At 39.7% G+C, this 21,177-nt stretch overlaps 1 protein-coding gene across 1 annotated transcript in view; it reads right to left on the reverse strand.

Moving 5' to 3' along the window:
* The window catches only part of SLC1A1 (solute carrier family 1 member 1), a 104,842-nt gene that overhangs the window by 12,518 nt on the left and 71,147 nt on the right, over positions 1–21,177 (reverse strand). Inside the window, exons 3-10 of the mRNA XM_069090790.1 lie at positions 18,244–18,336; positions 15,734–15,848; positions 14,750–14,792; positions 12,429–12,509; positions 10,816–11,000; positions 7,197–7,304; positions 2,855–2,977; positions 2,223–2,417 (exon numbers count right to left, since the gene is read on the reverse strand). Coding sequence (XP_068946891.1) covers positions 2,223–2,417; positions 2,855–2,977; positions 7,197–7,304; positions 10,816–11,000; positions 12,429–12,509; positions 14,750–14,792; positions 15,734–15,848; positions 18,244–18,336 — 943 coding nt within the window. The remainder of the gene's footprint in view (positions 1–2,222; positions 2,418–2,854; positions 2,978–7,196; positions 7,305–10,815; positions 11,001–12,428; positions 12,510–14,749; positions 14,793–15,733; positions 15,849–18,243; positions 18,337–21,177) is intronic.

The following is a 21,177-nucleotide window of genomic DNA, read 5'->3' on the forward strand; positions in this document are numbered from 1 at the left end:
AAAGTACTGCTTTGCCAAAGCAGGTGGTTTTGCAGCCACAACGGCATTTTGGACTGCTTTGGCTTTCTGAGCAGGAAGCCATGGTGTATCAAGAATTAACAATTTTCTGCAGACTGAGGTTGGGTTTGGAACTGAGAGAGTATATGAAGTCAAAGAGGATTCTGACTTTGACCTCAGTCATGTTTCTACAAAGTTCAAAAGTACCACTTCCTTTGTTCTGGAACTCAACACCTTTAAGGGATTTCTGAGACTTCGGTACAATTTACCTTTGACTCTGAGGGTTTTTTTTTAAAGTAGAAGAAAACAAAACCTTTCAGAGTGCCCTTTTCACTTCCTCAGGTTCCATTTTTAAGAGTGGGGATGCTCAGGGATCTGGAATTTAATTCTAGTTAATAAACATTTATGGAGAAGGAGACCTTAGGCATCTATGCACTGGAAGGGATACAAAGAGCATGGATATTATCACTAGTTTAGATTCAATTCTAGATAAGATTGTACTTGGTAGAATTTATAGTTATTTCACAATACTGTGACACACAGAGTGATTTTCAGAAGGGCCAAGTTCTGTGGTGTCAAGCACGATTGTTTGTGCCTCCATGAGGCCCTTAACTCTCCAAATCTCAGGATCATAGAGTTAGAGCTAGAAGGGAGGGAGGAAAGGAGAGAAGGAAAGAAGAGAAGAAAGTAAAGAAGGAGAGAAGGAAGGAAGGAAATTAGTATTAAGTATTATGTAGCTAGGCACTGTGCTAAGCACTTTACAAATATTTTCTCATTAGATCCTCATAATAACTCTGGGAAGTAGGTGCAATTATGGTCTGCATTTTATACTTGAAGAAACTGAGGCAGGCAGAAGTTAAGTGACTTGCCCAGGGTCACACAGCAAATAAATGCTTCAGGTCACATTTCAACTCAGATCTTCCTGACTCTATGCCTACTGCATTATCTGCTGTGTATCATGACCTTAGAGGTCATCGAGTCAAACTCCCTCACTTTATAGAGGAGAAAACTAAGGCCCAGAGGAGTTAAATGGCTCCCCCAAAGTGTCACAGTTGAACTCAAGCCTTCTTTACTCCAAGTCTGACACTCTACCATATCACCTAGCTGCCTTAAGGGATGACAGAGTATCTAGAAGGGGAGGAGAAAAAATTCTATTCAGGAAACATTTATGAAGCACCTCCTACATGCAAGGTACACAAAATAAGATTCTGTAGAGAGGTCAAGGAACTCCCTGGTAGAGCCAGCAATGATTTTTTTAAATCATTTACTATGAGTTTCACTTATTATTATTGGACTGGGGGCAGTGGCTAAGGGTGGCTTAAGCATATGGCTAGAGTATAATGAATAAATGTGTGTGTATCTTGGCTGCTTTGAGTCTAGGCACAAGGCCTTCTTTAATAGGGTAAAAAATTAGAGGCACCTAGAAAATGTAGAACCAAAGTGAGGAAGGAACACCCAGAGTAAAAGTGACAGATGTTCAGAAATGGGTACTTTACTTAGCTACCTTATGGAAGACTAGATCTGGAGTCAGCAATTACGTTTAAGTCCTGCCATATAAGTTATATGATCACACACAAGGCCTCAGTTTTCTCATCTGCCAAGCCCTCTTACAATCCAGTTCAAAGAGTGCTGGGTGTGGAGTCAGGAAGACTCATCTTCCTGAGTTCAAATCTGGCCTCAGACACTGACTAGCTGTGTGAGCCCAGATAAGTCACTTAACCCTGTTTGCCTCAGTTTCCTCATCTGTAAAATGAACTAGAGAAGGAAATGGCACAACATTCCTATGTTTTTACCAAGAAGACCCCAAATGGGGTCATGAAGGGTCAGATACAACCGAAAAAGGACTGAAAACAATACACTGAGATGGTTTTCTACCCAGAATTTCAAGTCTACTAAAGAGTAGGTTTGGGGGATTGTTTGTTCTATATTGGTAGAACATGGGGCACACCCTAGGTTGTAATGAAGCTTTTAGGTCACTTGTACTCCAAACCCAATGCAGAAGATGACTTTGGATCAAACTGCAATGGCTGAGGTCTTGAGTTTCAGGGTTCCATTATATGTGGCTTTGGTTATTCTTGGGGACAAGGCTATGCAGACAGAGTAGAAGTCAAAGGAACATAGTCTTTAACTGGAGAATACCCAATACTTTTAGCTATCTTCATAGGTGTTTCACAGGGAGGCTACCAGTAATAGTGATGAACATTGATATGGCACCCTCACCCCACCTAATGGTGATTATCTTTCCAATGTCCAGATCCAAGTCATTGAGTTGTGCAATGAACACAGCAGCGACTGCTTCATAGAGGGCGGTTCCATCCATGTTGATCGTTGCGCCAACGGGCAGAACGAATCTGGTGATCCTCTTGTCCACTTTGTTCTTTTCTTCTGCACAGCGGAAAGTAACAGGTAGTGTTGCTGAGCTGAACAACACAAAGGGAAAGCAGTTCGTAGTTGTGCAATGCCAGCCCTGTACTTGAATACTGAGATTTTTTGCTTCTAGAAGGCTAATCTTAAAAAGTATAAAACATTAAACCTAACCTTCAGTAATTCTAGAAAACAAAATTTAGAGAGCTAATGATACCTCTTACAAATATAATAAAACCCTTAAGAATTGTTTCATATAGGAAAGGGGAAAATGTTTGGTGGGAGAGGAAATATATTCCCAGGTAGAGACACTAAGACTACTACCAAGAGACACCAATACTTTCATTTCTCATCCTAAAGGTTATCTCTAAAACCAAAGCCTTTTTTGCATCTGCCACTACAAAACAGAGGAAGGGAAAGACAGACAAAGGCAAGATTCAGAGACTCCCTTTGGCTGCGTTTGTTACAAGAAAAACAAAATGTCCTCATTTACCTGGAAGAGATCATGAGGGCCGTGAGCAGTGCCTGGGCCATCCCCATGGCAAACCGGAAAGGGTTCTTTCGTACAATGAGCAAGTAGATGAGTGGGAGGATTACAATGGAATGTATGGCGAGCCTGCAAACAAAGAGACAGTTTCATAGATACTAATGCTGGTGGGAGGAGTACCTACCTTTACTGGGATAATAGATCCATCGAAGCATCACAGTGTTTTGAATATGTGTATGTGAATCTATTTGTGTACATATAACCAGAAGTATGATTTTACTGATATAGGAAACTCTTGGTGTATAAAATGCCTTCTGCTAATGCAGCTCAGCAATTTATAACTTATAGTCTTAAAGATTTTCCTGAGAACACTTAGAAGTTAATTGATTTCTGGGAAATAAGATATACAGCCAACGGAGTATAGAAATCCATCTTGCCTTACAAGAAAGTAAGGGGTAAAGGAGTAAGCGGGGTAATAGGGAGATAGAAGACAGGGCAGTTTGGGGGAAGGGCTAATCAGTATACTTGCCATCTTGGGGTGGGGGTAGGGGAGAGATGGGGAGAAAATTTGGAACTCAAAATCTTGTGGAAATGAATGTTGAGAACGAAATTAAATCAATTATTAAAAAAAGTTAATTGATTTTTCCAAGGTCACACACCTAGTATGCATTGGAGACACAATTTGAACCCAGGTCATCTTGACTCCAAGGTTATTTATCAGTACAAAGTACAAGTATCTCCTTATATCTATATAGAAACTCTATACTTTAGGTAAACATTTTCACGTGCTTTATCTCACTTGATCATCATAACAACCTTGTAAGTAGAGTAGTTCCCTACCTCCCCTAATCCCTGTTTCACAGATGAGAAAACTTAGGTGTGGAGGTTAAGTGACTTCCATAAGGCCACATGGCTGGTTTGTGGCAAGAACCAAGACTATGGGCCCAGGACTTTCTGACTACTTTTTCTGCTACCACATATTATTACCCAGACAGACATAGTCATAATGGCCTGAGGAAGACTTCAGGCTCTTAGGCATTCGCTGCTTTTCAAAGTGTCATATTTTGAGACTCTTTTCTTTCCATCCCATTCTCTAGGCTAGAGTCTAGCCCTTTCCAAAGAAAGTCTCCTCATTTCAGGTAGAATACTGGAATACAATCTAGGGACACAGAAGAGACAGGGAAAAAAAAGCAGTAGATGATATACACAGAACAAGGTGATCATTTAAAGCCTATAGTCTTTTTTTTGCTTTGCTTTTTGGAGGGGGGAAGGTAGGGCAATTGGGGTTAAGTGACTTGCCCAAGGTCACACAGCTAGTTTTTGTGCGTGTGTGTCAAGTGTCTGAGGCCGGATCCAAACCCAGGTCCTCCTGACTCCAAGGCCAGTGCTTTACTCACTGCGCCACATAGCCGCCCTAAAGCCCATAGACTTTTAAAGCAAATCCTTGCTTGTACAAGGATGAAATCAGCTGGAGAGTTCTGGACATAGTCATTAGATCTGAAGGCAGAGTTCTTAGCTTCTAAGTTATAATAATGATGATGAAGATAGTGATGAATAGTGGTAAGAACTTCCAGAGAGGACAGTAGAGGATGCAGGGCTAGCCTTGGAGTAAAGAAGAGTTGGGTTAAAATCCCATCTCTGCCACATATTAGCTGTGTGACTGACTGTGAGCGAACCATTGTACCCCAGGCAGCTCTGTGAGTGTGACTGACTGTGAGCGAACCATTGTACCCCAGGCAGCTCTGTGAGTGTGACTGACTGTGAGCTAATCATTGTACCCCAGGCAGCTCTGTGAGCTGTAGATTGGCTGCGGATCTGTATTGGCAGACAGATGTTCGTTGCACACTAAGTGATCCTTATGTTAATGAATGACAAAATTAAAAAAAAAAATAGGTTCTGTGAAATACTTAGATGGGATAGTGAATGGTGTTGAACTTGGAGTCAGGAAGACCTGAGTTCAAATCCTGCCTTAGACTCTTATTAGCTGTGTGACCCTAATAAGTTACAACCTTTTTTGACCTGGATTTCCTCATGTGCAAAATGAAAATAACAATAGCGCTAATTTACTGGGTCGTTGTGAGGATCAAATGAGATTGTGTATATTGTGTGCTTTGCCAAACAAAGTGTTGTTACACACACACACATACACACATGTTATTTTTTTTTTCAGTCAGGTGGTACAGTAGATAGAACACCAGGCCTGGAGTCAGGAAAATTCCTCTTCCTGAGTTTAAACCTGACCTCAGATACTTACTAGCTGTGTGACTCTGGGAAAGTCACTTAACCCTGTTTGTCTCAGTTTCCTCATCTGTAAAATGATCTAGAGAAGAAAATGGCAAACTACTTCAGTATCTTTGCCAAGAAAACCCCCAAAGGGGTCTGAAGATTTGGAGATGTCTGAAATGACTGAGCAGCAACATTGTTTTTTCTGTATCACTTTTAAGTTCTTAGCCTTTTTTGTGACATGGACCCTTTGGCCATCTGGTGTACCCTACATGTTTACCCTTTCTCAGAAGAGTGTTTTTGAATGCCAGAAATAAAATACATAGGATTATGAAGGAGACAAAATCTATTGCAACAATTGTCAAGATGTTTAAAAAAAAATCACGGACTCCAGATGGAGTGAGTGGAAGGTTGGGGAGTCAATACAATGAAACAAAACCAAGAGAACAGCCATTGTTAGAGCTAACTTAAGACCTAACTTGCATCTAGTTTACATATGTATCCTAGAATGGTCAAGCTGGAAGGGATCTTAAAGGCTGTTTGTTCTAATCTCCTCTTTTATGGATGGGGAATCTGTAGGGTGGAGAGAGAGGGAGTGACTTACCCAAAGCCTTACAGCTAAAATTGTGGCATTGGTACTAGTCTGAGAATGTTTCCATTTCTCACACCCAAGGAACTCTGAGCAGAGATTACAATCAAGAAATGACAGAAGGGAAGACTGTAGGATTTAGCCTTTCACTCCAAGTCTTATTTGTCTGGAGTGAAGATGGTAGGATAAAAACCAACTTCTTTTTGGTTCATGGAATGGATGGCATATAATATGTGCCCTAATGAGAGGAAGCCAGCTTCAGAGTCAGGAGATGGGTTTGGATGGGTCCTTGATATGTAGGGATAGGGACCGGGATGGGACTGACAGATCCAAGATCAGAAACCTCTATCTACCAATGTAGATCAGCACCTTCTTTGTAATTTATGGTCTTAAAAATTGCTTAGAGCACTCAAATGTTTAAGTGACTGGTCCCAGGGGTCACAGGCCAGCATGTGTCAGTGAAGGGACTTGGATTTAGGTCTTCCTAGATCTGAGGTCAATTGTTTATCCCCTATTCCAAGGTGGGGAATCTGTGACCTTTGAATCTGTATATGGCTCACTATGGCCTTAAGTGTGGCCCTTTGACTAAATCCAAACATCATAGAACAAATCCTCTTAATAAAAGGATTTGTTTTATAAAACTTGGGCTTAGTCAAAAAGTCACACCCAAGGACCTAGAAGGCCACAGTTTCCCCACCCCTGTGGGCCTATATCATGCTGGTCCTCTCAATGTGTGACCTTGGGTACATCATTTAACCACTCTATCTCATCTTTAAAATGGAGATATAAACCTCAGTGGGTTATAGTGGAGATAATGCTTTTGTCAACTTTAAAGACAACAGAGTATGAGCTAGCTTTGTTGGCCAGGCAGGTATATGTAATATATGCCCCAGGGGGCATCCCGGGCTTTAAAAAGAAAACTAAGCCCTGGAAGGTATTTGGATAGCCAAGAGATACCAGGAGTGACTAAAGTATTTCCTTATAATGTCCCTAAAACCCTACGGGATGTTCTCAGAGAATGATTTCTGAGCAACTGGTAGGCCTCAAGCAATAAAGTCTGGTATAGCTCATTCTCCCCAAAGCCAGCAAATAGCACAGCATAATCCATTTCCAATTTAGCAATTAAAGAGCAGATCCAGAATTTGCTTATCTCAGAACTCTTTCTTTATAAATAACCAGAAAGGATGATTAAAAAAAAATTCATAGAATCTAGAGCTAGACAGACCCTGTCAGATGTTCTAGACCAAGACCCTCATCTGGCAGATGAGGAAGTTGAGGACAAGGGAAATGTGAAGTGACTTCTACAAGGTTACCCAAGGTATTCCTGAACGCAGGCCCACTGATTCTAAGTCCAGCATGCATCTCTTTCTATATACCATTTGGACTCACCAAAGATCACACAGGCAGTAAACAGCAGTGCCAAGCCTCTAATCAGGTCCTCCAACTCCAGATGAAGGACTCCTCCCACAGTACCATTTGTCAGTAGCAACCCAACAGCAATCTTTCCCAACCACCTCTGTCCAAAGACTGACATACCCACTGAGCACTGTGGCCATGTACAGTCCCAGTTTGCGAAATATTTCCCAGTCTTCAACTTCGATGATCTTCCCAGCAATCAGAAATAAAATGCCCAGTGGCATATACCTAGAATGTGAGCATCACAGAGAGAGGAAAAGAAACAATCATATTCTGTAGCAACACAGTAGATAGTAGAGTTAGGTTATTGGTAGAGAGAAAAATGGATGACTTCTAAAGTCTCTTTCCTGCTCCAGAGAGCAGAGCAATCAACAACACCAGCTCATCCATTTATTTCTGGAAGGGCCCTTAGAGAACACCTAAACACCTAGACCAAACCCTTCACTTACAAAGGAGGAAACAGGCTGAGGAGGAGTGCTGAAGCAACTTGCTTAAGGTTACACAAATTAAAGAATACCAGAGAACCCAGGTCCTCTGACACTGTATCTTACTCCTTCCCCTAATGAAGTTAGGATGAGATAGTTGGCTGTCTTTTGTGTTCACAGACTGTACCTAAGCAGTCACCTCACAAATAAATGTTCTTGATAACAAGGGGAACTGCAAGGAAGGAAGGAAGAAAATAAGCATTTTGCACTTTACAAAATATCTCATTTGGTCCTTATAGCAACCCTAGGAGACAAGTACTATTACCCCCATTTTACAGATAAGGAAACTGAGGCACAGGTTAATTGATTTGACCAGGGTCAAAGTGTCTGATGCTGAATTTGAACTAGAATCTTCTTGGCTGTAGGAATAATACTCTATTCACTATGATACCTCGCTCTCTCTAATTCAGGATGATGGGTCAAAAACATTGAATATGCCCTTACTAAGCACCTCCTATATTCAAGGTTGTGTTAGAAGCTGGGGACATATAGATAGAAAATGACAGAGGTGCTGTCTTTGGAGAGCTTACAGTCTAATGATGCGTGTATGTGTGGGGCAAGTAGGACAAGGAATTTATATTGTACACATCTTATTTACTTGCTGTATCTCCCATTAGAATGTAATATCCCAGTAGGCAGTGACTCTTGTTGCCTTTCTTTGTATTTCTAGTGCTTAATACTGTGTCTGGCATATAGTAAGGACTTAGTATGCTTGTTAGTTGACCTACCAAGAGGGGCAAAGGAGTGCTGGGCAAGTGGTGTTAGAGAGAGAGAGAGATTAAGGGGCGGCCAGGTGGCTCAGCGAGTAAGAGCAGTGGCTCCAGTGTCGGGATGACCTGGATCAAATCTGGGCTCAGATACTCAGCACCACACCCAGAAATAATAACTGGCCGTGTAACCTTGAGCAAGTTACTTAACCCCGATTGCTTAAAAAAAAAGAAAAAAAAAGGAGAGAGAGAGATTACTTTCACCTGGGGCTGGGGGAGGGACCAAAGCGTAGTACTCTCAAGGGCTTTTCCATCAGTAGAGTAAAAGGATGCACTTGGGAAGGCCATACAGAGGTGTTCATTCCCTTTGGGCAGTCCTATCTTAGAAATAATTTCATTGACTTTTCTTCCTGTAGAACTATGTACACTGATTCCACAATGTAGTGTGGACAATAACAGAATGTGTGACTCAGGCTTGATGCTCCCAGCAGTCAGGCTCAGAAGGGAGTTTAGAGATCATCTTGTTTTGCCTGCCTCATTTACAGATGAGGAAACTGAGGAGTGGAACTAAATTCTTTATGGTGAGGCAGCAGGTCTTTGGACAGAAGGGAGAAAATGATAATGGTGAGTCATCTGAGCAAAGAAAAGGAAGTGGAGGGCCATTTAGTTAAGACAGGAAAGCTGTTGTTGCATTACTTGGCTAAAATTTAATATAAGACAGCTGATGCTCACTGTTAGTAAGGGCTTGTCTCTTTCCAAATAAGGACACTGTCTCAGCAGAGGCTGGATCCTTCAAAAAAGTAAAGAAAAACAGGTGATGAGGCGGCCAGGTAGCACAGCCAGTAAGAGCACTGGCTCCAGTGTTGAGAAGACTTGGAGATCGAATCCCGGGCTCAGACACTTAGCACCCACCCAGAAACACCTGGCTGTGTAACCTTGAGCAAGTTACTTAACCCCAATTGCTTTAAAAAAAAAAAAAAAAAGAAAAACGTGACAGCGAAAGACATAGAGGTTTCTTGCAAATAATATTTATGTTGCATGTGATATTTACATGCTGTCGGGCTGAAGGCCAAAAGTAGTCTCAGTCTGTGAATGAAAAATGGGACATCAAGGTGGTCTCTTACAGTCCTTTGGGGACCCAGGAGCCCAGGAAGATCAGGAATTCTTCTAAGCTCTACCTACCAGCAAAAATACTTGAAAGTCAGGGATTAGCTTCTAGATCCCCGAATGCAGCAAAGTTCTACTTCCTTTGGATGTGGCTTTCAGGAAGGTAAGCCAAAGATCGTAAACCTTTAAGAATTGTTGTGTGTGAACTGTTTGAAATGAAAGGTTTTTGAATCATTCACTCCTCCCCCATCACCATCACCAGAAGACAAGGCTACTACCATATCTAGATAATTAAAACACTTGCCTAACTCTGCCAAAACATGCTCACTCCTCTCTTGCATCCCCGTATTTTTTTTGTCAAGAAAGAGCTGTTCTCTATAATTTTTTCCCTGATTGATAATTCAATGACTTTTCTGCATGAAAAAACTAAATGGTTGGCTCTGCCACTTCCATGTCATTGTCCAGATGCTGGCTTGTACAACTCTCCCAATCATTCCAAAGTGGAATGGGCTGTCTCTGAGGGTAGAAGGTGCCCCTTAATTGGAGACCTTCAGTTAAATGCTGGATGACCCCTGGTTGGATATGTGATAGGAGAGATTTCTTTTCAGGTGTAGGTTTGACTAGAGGGCTACCGAAGTCTACTCCAACGCTGAAACCCTATGATTCTGTGATTTAACTGTGTGGTCAATACATGGCAGACACATAGAAGAGGTGGTCATTTTGGAGTAAGCCAAGTTGACAATAATTTGGAACAGCTTTCCTGATGACCAGGGTCACTCCATGCATGTCCCTATAATTATTTTAAACCATTTCCTATATATTTACCTCATGCACAAATCCTGATCATAATTTCATGTTTTGTTTATGTAAGCCATACAGCAACCTTAAAATAGACAGAACCTTAAAATAGACTAGGAGGGTAACCCCTGCTCCTGTGGTTTTGTTTTAAAATGTTATAGAGTTGGATTGTCCAGAGTAAAAGGTTGAGTTGCCCAGGTCCTTCCCTGTGTGTAAGCCCTTCCCCAATGCTTCATCATGGTGTAGAGGTGACTCAGATCTAGGTTCTTAAAAGCAATATCAGTGGAGCAAAAGCAGAAAGGTTTCAAGTGTGGGTCCAGAAACTGATGATATGTCTGATGATTGGTCTAACAGAGTCTCATCACCAGAAGGGTGGCCACCAGGGTAGAAATATTTTAAATCAAATTTAAATGATGGAAACATGGATTACATGGAAACATGGAGACATGGAGAGGGCTGGAATGATTCCATACCACTAGAATCATGGCTCCTTGGTGTGTAGAGACATATAGATTGCTCAGACATAGATAGCTTTTCTATTAGAGAGAAAAATAAACCTCCCCCACTCCCACCCCACCAAAAAAAAAAAACTTTGAAGGAAGAGAAGAAAAACAAAAGCCAGATAAAAATGAGCCCCCTCACCACATAATGATCTGAACGATTTGCATGGTAGCATCATTGAGTGCGTTGAAGAAGTCCACCAGGACTTGGCCCTTTTCTCCCATTTTCCCAATAACGATTCCAAACACAAGGCAAAAGACAATCAAGCCCAGGACATTTATGCCATCCGAGTAGGAGCCCACTACTTTGTATTCTTTTGTTTTGTTCTGTGGAACAAAGCCAAGAAAATATCAGTGAATGATAAAGATACAGCTGGTTTGCTTAATTTCTGACATGAAATGATTGCCTTAGGAAAAGTCTCAATATGAATGGGCTCACTCATCCACTCAGCATGAATGGTCACAATGATGGTGAGAATAGCATTTCCACAGGACCTTAAGGTTTGCAAAGCACTTGACAACAAATCTCTCTTTTGATCTTTCCAATATCCTTTGTAGACAGGTACTATTATTATCCCCATTTTACAGATGAAACTGAGACTGAGAGATGTTAAGTGACTCACTCAGGGTCACACAATAAGTGTCTGGGGCAGAATTTGAACTCGAATCTCCCTGGCTCCCAAGTTCAGAGCTTCATACTAAGTAAGGCCACTTATCTGCTTTGAATTGTATCACAAAGTTCAACCGTTAAAATCTACAAGCAACAAAATTATAAAATTTATAACATATAGATAACTATGTTTTCATGAAATAAGGAGTCAGGAGGGGAATACAGGACTACAATGATGTAATGGAACACCACCCAAAAAATGATGGAACTTAGGTCAAATGCAATGAGAGATATTGGTTTTAGATGACTGGAGGAAGGGGGCAGGGAAGGGAATAAGCATTCATACAGTGCCTACTATGGGCTAAGCACTTTTTACAAATGTCTCATTTGATTGGTGCTGGACTATTGCTTCATTCTTCGCATCTACAGGTGGCTCGTAGTTGTGGAATCTTACACACACAATCAGGTGTGGTTGCCACATCAAAAGTTTTTGTATTTATTTGACTTAACTTTGGCTAAAGTTTGGTTTTTGCTATTAGAGGGGAAAATGTGGGAGTTATCATTGAGGGATTATTAGGAAATGACTGGGGTATAAAAGATGCATTAATTACAACTCTAGATTTGTAAGGGACCTTGGAGGTCATCTAGTCCAACCTGCTCACTTTGCAGAAGAGAAGGCGATGGAGCTTCCAAGTCCAGCACTAGCCACAAAACTGATATGTAAGGTATACATATGGTACTCTGGATGTCTGAAGGAAGGATAGAAGTCTCTGGATACCTGACTTTAGAGTCACATAGTAGCCAAGATACTGGGACAATCTGTCTCCAATTAGTAATGCACATTTCTTTAGTGCTTTACACTTTACAAAACACTTTAAAAAACAATTCATTGTAGAGTTTGTACAGGTGTACTCTGTACAAGTGTTATCTCTGTCTTACAGTAGAGGAAACTGAGGTTCAGGGTTAGTGACTTGCCCAGGGTCACCTTTGGAGCCAACGCTGGAATCTAAGACATCTTAATCCAGGAACATTAATGAATAAATAACATTTCTATCTCCCACTCCCTCTAATTTTTCAACAGTTATTTACTGGTAAAGGAGAGCAACTAATTATGAAAAGAATAGTGCTTTTGAGGAGGCATTCACCATGACAGCTGTTATGGATTTTCCTGTTGTGTTCACCTCTGATTCACTTGAAGTCTCCACTTCCTCACGTTGGGTTTTGTACTGTGAATTGGAAAAAAGATTTTAAACTTGGCTAAATGAGAACAAATGTAATTCTGACCATAAGAATGAATAAAGGTAGCAGCTATCATTGAGCAAACAAGTGATAAAGTCCTCCTGCCTGAGCCAACAGATGATCATTATAAAAACTACTTAAATTTCTGGGTCTTTTGGGGTTTACAAAGCATTCTCTTCACAACAATCCTATGAGATAGGTAATGAACTTATTACTATATTCATTTTACAGAGGAGGAAGCTGAGGCTCAGGGCCATTGTCACACAGCTTATAAAGTCAGATTGAAAAATAGAGAAGCACAAAAGGGTTCAGAATGAGACACTCTCTGAAGGCAATTCTGATTTTTATTTGTTTGGAAGACTTCTTCAATGGGTATTTTGACAGTTACAGAAAAGAGTAGTCCAAAGGGTCAACATGTAAATAATAAGATCAAACCACTGAGTACCACAACCTCCATTCAAAAAATGTTCTCCCTTTCAAATTATCAAGGATAAAACTAGGAACAAATTATATATTACAATGTTAAAATGGAGGTTCAAATCCTAGTTGTAGATATTTTGTTTTAATAGACTGAGTCCTAAACATTGACATTTTTGTTAACAATTTTTTGAAAATGAAAAAAAAATGGTCATGTGACTTATACTTCCATCATGGTCTCTAAGCTATTAACGTGTATATTGTTCATGGATATAAATGACACAGTTATGTAAGTTTTCTATAGTCAATTCAGTGTGTTTTCAGAGTCGGATTTCATAGAATCAAAGAAATGCAGAGTTGAAAATTTTCTCAGCACTCATTGAGATCAAATTCTGAACAAAAACCCTCTCTACAATATCTCTGATGAGTGGTCCTTTAACCTTCATCTGAAGACTTTTGGGACTAGGGAGCCCAATACTCCCTGAAGGAGACCATTATGAATAATTCTAGTTGTTAGAAAGTTTTTTTTTTTTTTTAATATCAACCTACAATCTGTCTCTAACTTCCTTCGTGGTTTTTAGTTTTGTCCTCGGTGACCATGCGTAACAACTCATCCTTCTTCCCTGGGACAATCCTTCAAATACTTGATCACACTTGATGTGTCTCTTCTCTCTCTTCCCTAATTCTTTTCTTCTCCAGGCCAAGCTAAACACCCCCAGTTCCTTTAACCGAGAGTCTTATAGTATGGTTGCCAGTTTCTTTGCTATCTTGCTAACCCTTCATTTAAAAGACCTTGTATTTCATCAAGTCTGTGGCATATTGCATGTGGGTGAAAGGAGGACCCAAGGAGCAATTACATTAGGCATAAAGCTTTACTGTAACTGAATGGAGCACTTGAGGAAATGTACAAATCATCACTGTGCTGAATCTGCAAAGACACCTTGGGAAGAGGCACAGTTCCGTGCTCCAGAGGTCAGCACGAAGCAATGCAATTGGCTGTTTCGCTGGTGAACATAGACTGCTCTGTTCACTCAATCTATGCAAATGAATGCAGCAGTATGTAATGGCCCAGCTGTATAAATGCAAAAATAAACAAGAGAATGAGGCTTGAAATACATAGGGTGAATGGACTGTTCAAACAATTTCCCAAAGAATAGCTCAGCTCTGCTAAATGAGTGAATAGAGTCCCTGCACTGAGTAAAACACTGTTAGGAAGACTGAATCACTGGGATTGCATGAGATTTCCCAATACTGGAGGAAAAGGAAGATAGGAGGGAAGAGCTAACTTGTTCATTATTCTTCTGTTATTTTATATTATTACATATTATATATGTTTTGTATTTTTCTACATATTACTGTATTTATACACATATATGTATATATATATATATTTATAGTTCTTTATTTCATTGTATTTTTTCTTCAAAAAAGGAAAGTCTAAAGCTCTTCAGTGCTAAATCACAGTCCTCTATGACCACTGGCTAGACATCCAATTTCTCTTTAGATCTGTTGGGAGGGAAAGAGGAAGGAGGAGGGGCATAATACATGCTAGGTACTATATCCCATTTTCTTGCTGTGTGACTCACAGAGTAGAGAGGAGCTCCATTCCTGGAACGGACTGTGGGCTGACACCCACAGAAATCCAGAGCATGGGAGTTCCCCGGCAGTTTGAGAACATCCCCAGAGTTCCCATCCACCGTCACATTTTGGGCTGGAATTTTGAAAAGGCTATTTACTGGACCACACCAGCACAATACTAAATTGAAGGGAAGAGGAAGAAATTAAAGCCCAAAGTAGTCATTGATATTACCTGCTGAAAACAGGCTTGGACAAGATTCTCAGGGAACATGTTCCTGTTGGAGACATGAAACACAGAACTAGGTTATGGCAAGAAGAATTTTGTATTTCATAAGTTGATGAAGTTAAATTATAATCTAAGTAGCACTTTTAAAATTTAGAAATCATTTGGATCTTGTGGGGTCCCCTGCCTCCTACCCCTGACACACTTTTTGATATCTCCCCAGCTTCTTATCTGAAAACATCAGCTCTCTATTTTAGTTAACTTAGTTCAACAAATTAATCAAGTGCCTCCTATGTGCCAGGCACTGGGGATACAAAAACAAAAATGAAACAGATCCTGTCCTCAAGGAGTTTATGTTCCACTGGGTCTATTATGTGTACATGTTGCATTATTGTCTGTTCTTGTACATCCCCAGAGGTAATGCAAGATCTTTGAGGTTAAGAACTGTTTCTTATTTTTCTTTGTATTCCCAGTGCTTAACACAAGTACCTGACACATAGTGGGCATTTAGGAAATTGAAGTTCTCTTAAATACATTTAGAAGCTACAGATATGGACTTCTTAGACCTGCTGGGAAAGAGATATCTGTAGAATAGAAAAGATGGACAACTTGAGAGAAATTCACATGCTGTAGAAGCACTATTTTGGCATATAATTTAATGAATGTATCAATTATCAATGATTTTTATCTTTTGCTCTCAGTGGAATAGGTTCACTCTCTTCATCATAAATCTTCAAAAGGAGGCATGCTGGGGCGGCTAGGTGGTACAGTGAATGGAGCATCGGCCCTGGAGTTAGGAGGACTTGAGTTCAAATATGGCCTCAGATACTTAACACTTACTATCTATATGATCTTGAGCAAGTCACTTAACCCCAATTGCCCTGCCCTCCCCCCTCCAAAAAAACAAAACAAAAAAAAAGGAGGCATGCTTTTGTTGGTAATTGACATTGTGATCTCTCCCCCATTCTTCCTTAAGGCATGGCAACCACTTACCTGATCAAGTCTAACATAGCATCCACTGTACTGACTTCAGGGGTACTGCCTGTCCTGTCAAACTCATCAGTTTTCTGGGACGCACCAGGCTTGATGCTCACTACCAGAACAATACCTGTTACCAATGAGAAATCCCATATCAGAGTCACAATCTTTTAGGATGTTTGGAACTCCAATGAGTAACTGAAACTCTAGCCTATGTATCCTATACTGGGACTCTCTGGGGATCTTAAATTACAAGCCAAGCTAAGAGGTAGCATTTATTTCAAGTGTCAAGACCTTAGACTCCTGACTGTTAAAATAGTAGCTGCCTAAACTTTTGGTCCCATTTAAAAGAGTAAGCAGATGGCATTAGTTCCATTTCTGAAAAAAGCTTGAGTAGCTTGGCTTCTATCTCCCAAATGCTTCTGGAAGCACCTGCTGACAAGACAATTCCTTTTCTCTTCTTTGGCCCATGAAGCTAGATTTAGCAGGTGGGAGCATGAATCATTTTCCTTTCCAGGAAGCTCTTTCAAGGAGGTGGCTTGAATTGTGTGATGTTGGCAGCAGAAAGGAAAAAAAAATTGCATATCAAGTGCTGTGTGAAACTTCATTAATTCAGATTGCACTAATTTTATCTTTGGGGTATTCAGATACAGACTGGGCTCAAGTTTGTCATAATTCTTTGATTTTCATTTCTTTTACAATTTAAAAGCTATTTTTGCTAAGGAAAGTAAAGGCATAAATATGTCTGCAGAAGAGAAAAGATGGACTAGAGAGATATTTACATACTTTAGAAAAACCATTGGCATACTGTTTAATGCATCTATTATCAGTGGTTCTTATCTATTCATTGAAACAGGACTGTCTTAGAGATTTATCCACATCTATCACCTTGTTCCACCTGGTCCTCTGGGTTGATCCCCTTCTTCTCTCTCCTCACAATGGAAATTCCTGTATTTTCAACATTTATCAATCTCTATTGACAATACTTATGTTTAGTGGCTTAGACCAGCCAGCATGTATATATAAATTAGATAGCCATATATTTTTTCAGGTTTTGGAAAATAGCAAAAATATGAAGACTCGGTACATTAAACTACTAAATCAAAGTTCAAATCTCCATTTTAATATCATATATTGTTCCTCTTGAAGCTTTGATAATCAGTCAAGGATTAAGCTAGGCATTCTTGGAACGAAGGATATAGAGAAAAAAACATTAAGTTTATATGATATCAGGGGAGATATATACACATTTAAATATATACTAAATAAGTACATGAGTACAATGCAGTTGTGAGGGGAAGAAACTAGTGGCTGGGGTAAGGGCAGGGAAGAGGAAAGGCCTTATGTATATGGTGATGCCTGAGCAGAGGTTTGAAGGAAACTAGAAATTCTAAAGGTTGAAGATGAGGAGGGAATGATAAGGAGGTAGTGTGATATTCCAGAATACCAAAGTGTGTGTGCATAGATTTCATAGGGTCTATGAACTCTGATGGAAAAAACATCCATCTTCATTGTCTCTAACCTTCTAACTGAAATTTAGCATTTCATAAACCATTATTCTGAGAAGGGGTCCAGAGGCTTTGTTAGACTACCAAAGGAGTCTGTGACTCAAAAAGGTAAGAATCAGAGGACCTGACTCTTTCCACCTCTAACATTTATTACTTGTGTGAAAAGTTGACAAGTCACTTCCTGCTTCCTCACTTTCCTCTTTCGTAAAATGAGAAGTTTGGATGAAATGGGGAGTTTTTTTTTTTTTTAGCCAAAGATCATGTATGACCTATGAATAAAAGTCTTCTTCCTCAGGGTGTCATGGGAGTGGCCTTGGGTTCTTGAAGGTATCTATCAAAGTGGAAAGGCTTTGAGTACGGGCCAAGTGATGAACTTGGATCTTTGTTCAAGGACAAACCCAGCTATGTTCAGAGAGTCTTGTCACCAGGATCAGACCATAGCAACTTAAGGAACTGCCTTTTGGAGTGTGGGGGAGGGTTGGGTCTATACTGGTGGAGAAAGTCCTCCCACACGGATGAAATCACAGACCTCTGAAATACTGAATCACAGGAGGAATTATGCTCCCCTTCTGAAACATCCCTCTCATTAAATCAGGTCCAGCTGGATGCCTCCTTGGCAACACTTTATTAATTGCCAGTTCTTACTTTTGTATCTACACACTAGGTATTAAAATGCATTTCCCTGAAGTTGTTTCATGATTATCCTCAGTTGCAGATTATTTCAGGAGCAGATTACCTGAGCTCTTGACTTTTCTTCCTCCTCCCCAATTTGGCTAAAAGAGCATAAAATGATGACCTCATTTTTGTCCCTGCCCAGGTAGGCCCTATCGAGCAGAGTAATAGCTGAAGGTCAGAAAACAAATTCTTTCGGCCAAAAGATCTTCCATAGAAATGCAGTTTTTAGTTTTATGTTTGATAATAAAGATAAGCCCAACTCCTTTCAAGGTGTTACAAAATCATAGTGGTATAAACTAATAAAGCTGCATGCTATATATATACACAAGACCAAGAGTTTACCAAGAACGACAGCAATGGCTGTAGTGCAGAAATAATATACGACAGCTCGTAAACCAATTTTCCCAGAGACATTGGAATCCAGAGCAGCGACACCTGGAAATATTAAAAAAAAAAAAGCTATATTTTTAGAAGTTCAATTTTCAGTTATTGAGTACTAACTGGTAACATAATCTTCAAGGTGTGAAGGGTAAAGGGTGAGAGAGGTTTTGTTCATCTATTGGGGAGTAAATCTAACCTTGAAGATTTGGTATGTGATGATACTGTGGGCAAAAGTAACAACAGCAAAAAAAAAAAAAAAACCAACACTAACACAACACTAAAGAATAACAGAATAGAAAGTCTTTATAGACCTCCAGCATAGCTAATGCCTTTCCTATGAGATTATCTCCAATTCACCCTGTGTACAGGGTGTCCCGAAAGTCTTAGTGCAGTTTTAAACTACTGAAACTGATATAGGCACACCCTATATATCTTTTATGTACAGTTATTTACACGTTATCTCCCCCATTAGATTGTGGGCTCCATGAAGGCAGGGAATATTTGGGCCTTTTTTTTGCATCTTCAGTGCTTAGCATCCATAGGTCCTAGCACATAGGAGATCCTTAATAAATGTTTGTTGACATCTTAGGTGATGCAATGGTTAGAGCACCAGGCTTGAAGTCATGAAGATGAGTTAAAATCCAGGCTTAGATGCCTGCTAGCTGTGTGATTTAAGTCACTTTTAACCTCCATTTGCCTCAGTTTCCTCATCTGTAAAATGGAGATAATAGTACCTATCTCTCAGGGTTGTTGAGATAACTGCAAAAGCATTTAGTCCATTGCCTGGTATATAGTAAGTGCAATATAAATGTTAGCTATCATCATCATAATCATCATTCGTCATCATTATTGTTGTTACTGTAATTATAGAGGTTTCTCTTTACCAAAGTCTCAGTAGGTGAAGCTGGGGATTTTGGCTACCGATAAAATGATAGATTTCTACCCCTCAAAGAATAGCCTGGAATTCCAAGTACAGTTGAATTGAGGTGGAGCTGGGGTAGACTTAATACTCTTTTCCTTAGTATGAGAAGATACCTTTTTTAGAGTCAAATGAGTGCTCACCTTCTACAATGACTGGTTTTGCAGGGAGCATAGGACAAAATGGCAACCAAATGGAGACCAGATGAGTGGGGAGATTTTGAGCTTAATTCTCTATTTGTGCCCCATTCCCCTAAAGGTGGAATTTTGGGGCAGCTATGTGGTACAATGGATATAGCACTGGCCCTGGAGTCAAGGGGACCCAAGTTCAAATCTGACCTCAGACACTTAATAGCTGTGTGGCCCTAGGTGAGTCATTTAACCCTGATTGTTAGAATTAGGAGTCAGCAGCATGATGCGATGGAAAGAGCAAAAGTCAGAGGATATGAATTTGAAGCCTACCTTTATTAATTGCTTTCTGTATGACTTTGGACAAATCAATTTACTCTTGCCATGTCTCAGTTTCTTCATCTGTCAAATTGAGGGATTAGACTAATTCCTAGAGTTTCTTCTGCAATTGACATATATGAAGCACTTGGGACTAGATTCCTTAAAATAAAAAAGACCCACATTCATATAGGGAGTTAGGAGGTTGGGTATCATGTGAATTTTCTCTGCCTAGAACAGGGCTTGGCACATAGTGAATGCTTAACCAAGCTTTTGTAATTGGTTGATTGCTTGAGCACTTTAAAGCCATTAATATCAATAGTTTTGAGGAATACTAAGAAATATGAAAAGACCTTTATGAAATGATGCAAAGTGAAAAAAGGCAGAAACAAGTATGGAAAGGAGTATACCAGAACAAGGATCATATGAGGAAATGAGAAAGGATGGATGGACAAAGTATCCTAATGGGAGTAGGAAAAGGGGACTGAAAAGAGTTTTTTATATTTTAAACAATGAATGTAATTGATTTAAATACAAACTGTTACTTAGCAAGTAAAATCCTTTTATATTGAAGTTTCATATTTCTGACAAAGATATTTAATTTTTAATTAAAAAACAAGCAAAAATATGATTTGACTGTTACAATCTATTTATAAAATATTTCTACTTTATATATTATATAAATATATTATCTATATTATAAAATATCTATTTCTTAAAACAACCAAAATATATTTTTCTCAAATTATTCTACAATTAGGTGTTAGGAACCAAAACAAAAAGGAAAGAGTTATGCTTTAATAGAGCAGCTAGGTGGCACAGTGTCTAGAGCACCAGGCTTGGAGTCAGATCTGTGAGTTCAAATCCAGCCTCACACACGTACTAGCTGTGTGACCCTGGACAAATCATTTAACAGTGTTTGCCTCAGTTTCCTCATCTGTAAAATGAACTGGAGAAGGAAATGACAAACTCCTCCAGTATTTTTGCTAAGAAAACCCCAAATGGGATCACAAAGAGTTGGATTGAGAATGACTAAATAACAACATGCTTTAATAGTATCCTAATCAATGATGATGTAATTGAGCTTTAACTCCACTCCTATGCTCTAGTGTCTCTGATTTCACCAATGTGAAAAACTATACAGATTATACCCCCTGTAAGGACTTAATAGATATTCTTCAAATATTGTTATGCCCTCCCTTCAACTCTCTCCTCCTATCCCTAAATTATCACTTTATAGTCAACCTGATGGTAGCTCTTTAAACCTAGCTAGATTGGTACTTGGACGATAGGCACACAATATGAAATTAGACCTGGACTTGAAGTCTTTCTGTCTTGATAGAAACAGAGTTTGTACTCCTTTGTCATAGCTTTCAAAAACTCAAGACTACCCCCTTGCCATGATGAAGCAGCCAGGACTTTATCTTATGTGTTTCTTTTAACCATTTACCAATGAGATAATATTTTGAGTTACTCAGCACAGTGTTGTCTGGCCCATAGTAGGTGCCTAATGAATGCATAGTGGTCTTG

The sequence above is a fragment of the Petaurus breviceps genome, unplaced genomic scaffold (genome assembly GCF_028583685.1).
Source record: "Petaurus breviceps papuanus isolate PSGF00001 unplaced genomic scaffold, PetGlider_PUasm1.0 187, whole genome shotgun sequence".
Classification (NCBI taxonomy): Eukaryota; Metazoa; Chordata; class Mammalia; order Diprotodontia; family Petauridae; genus Petaurus; species Petaurus breviceps.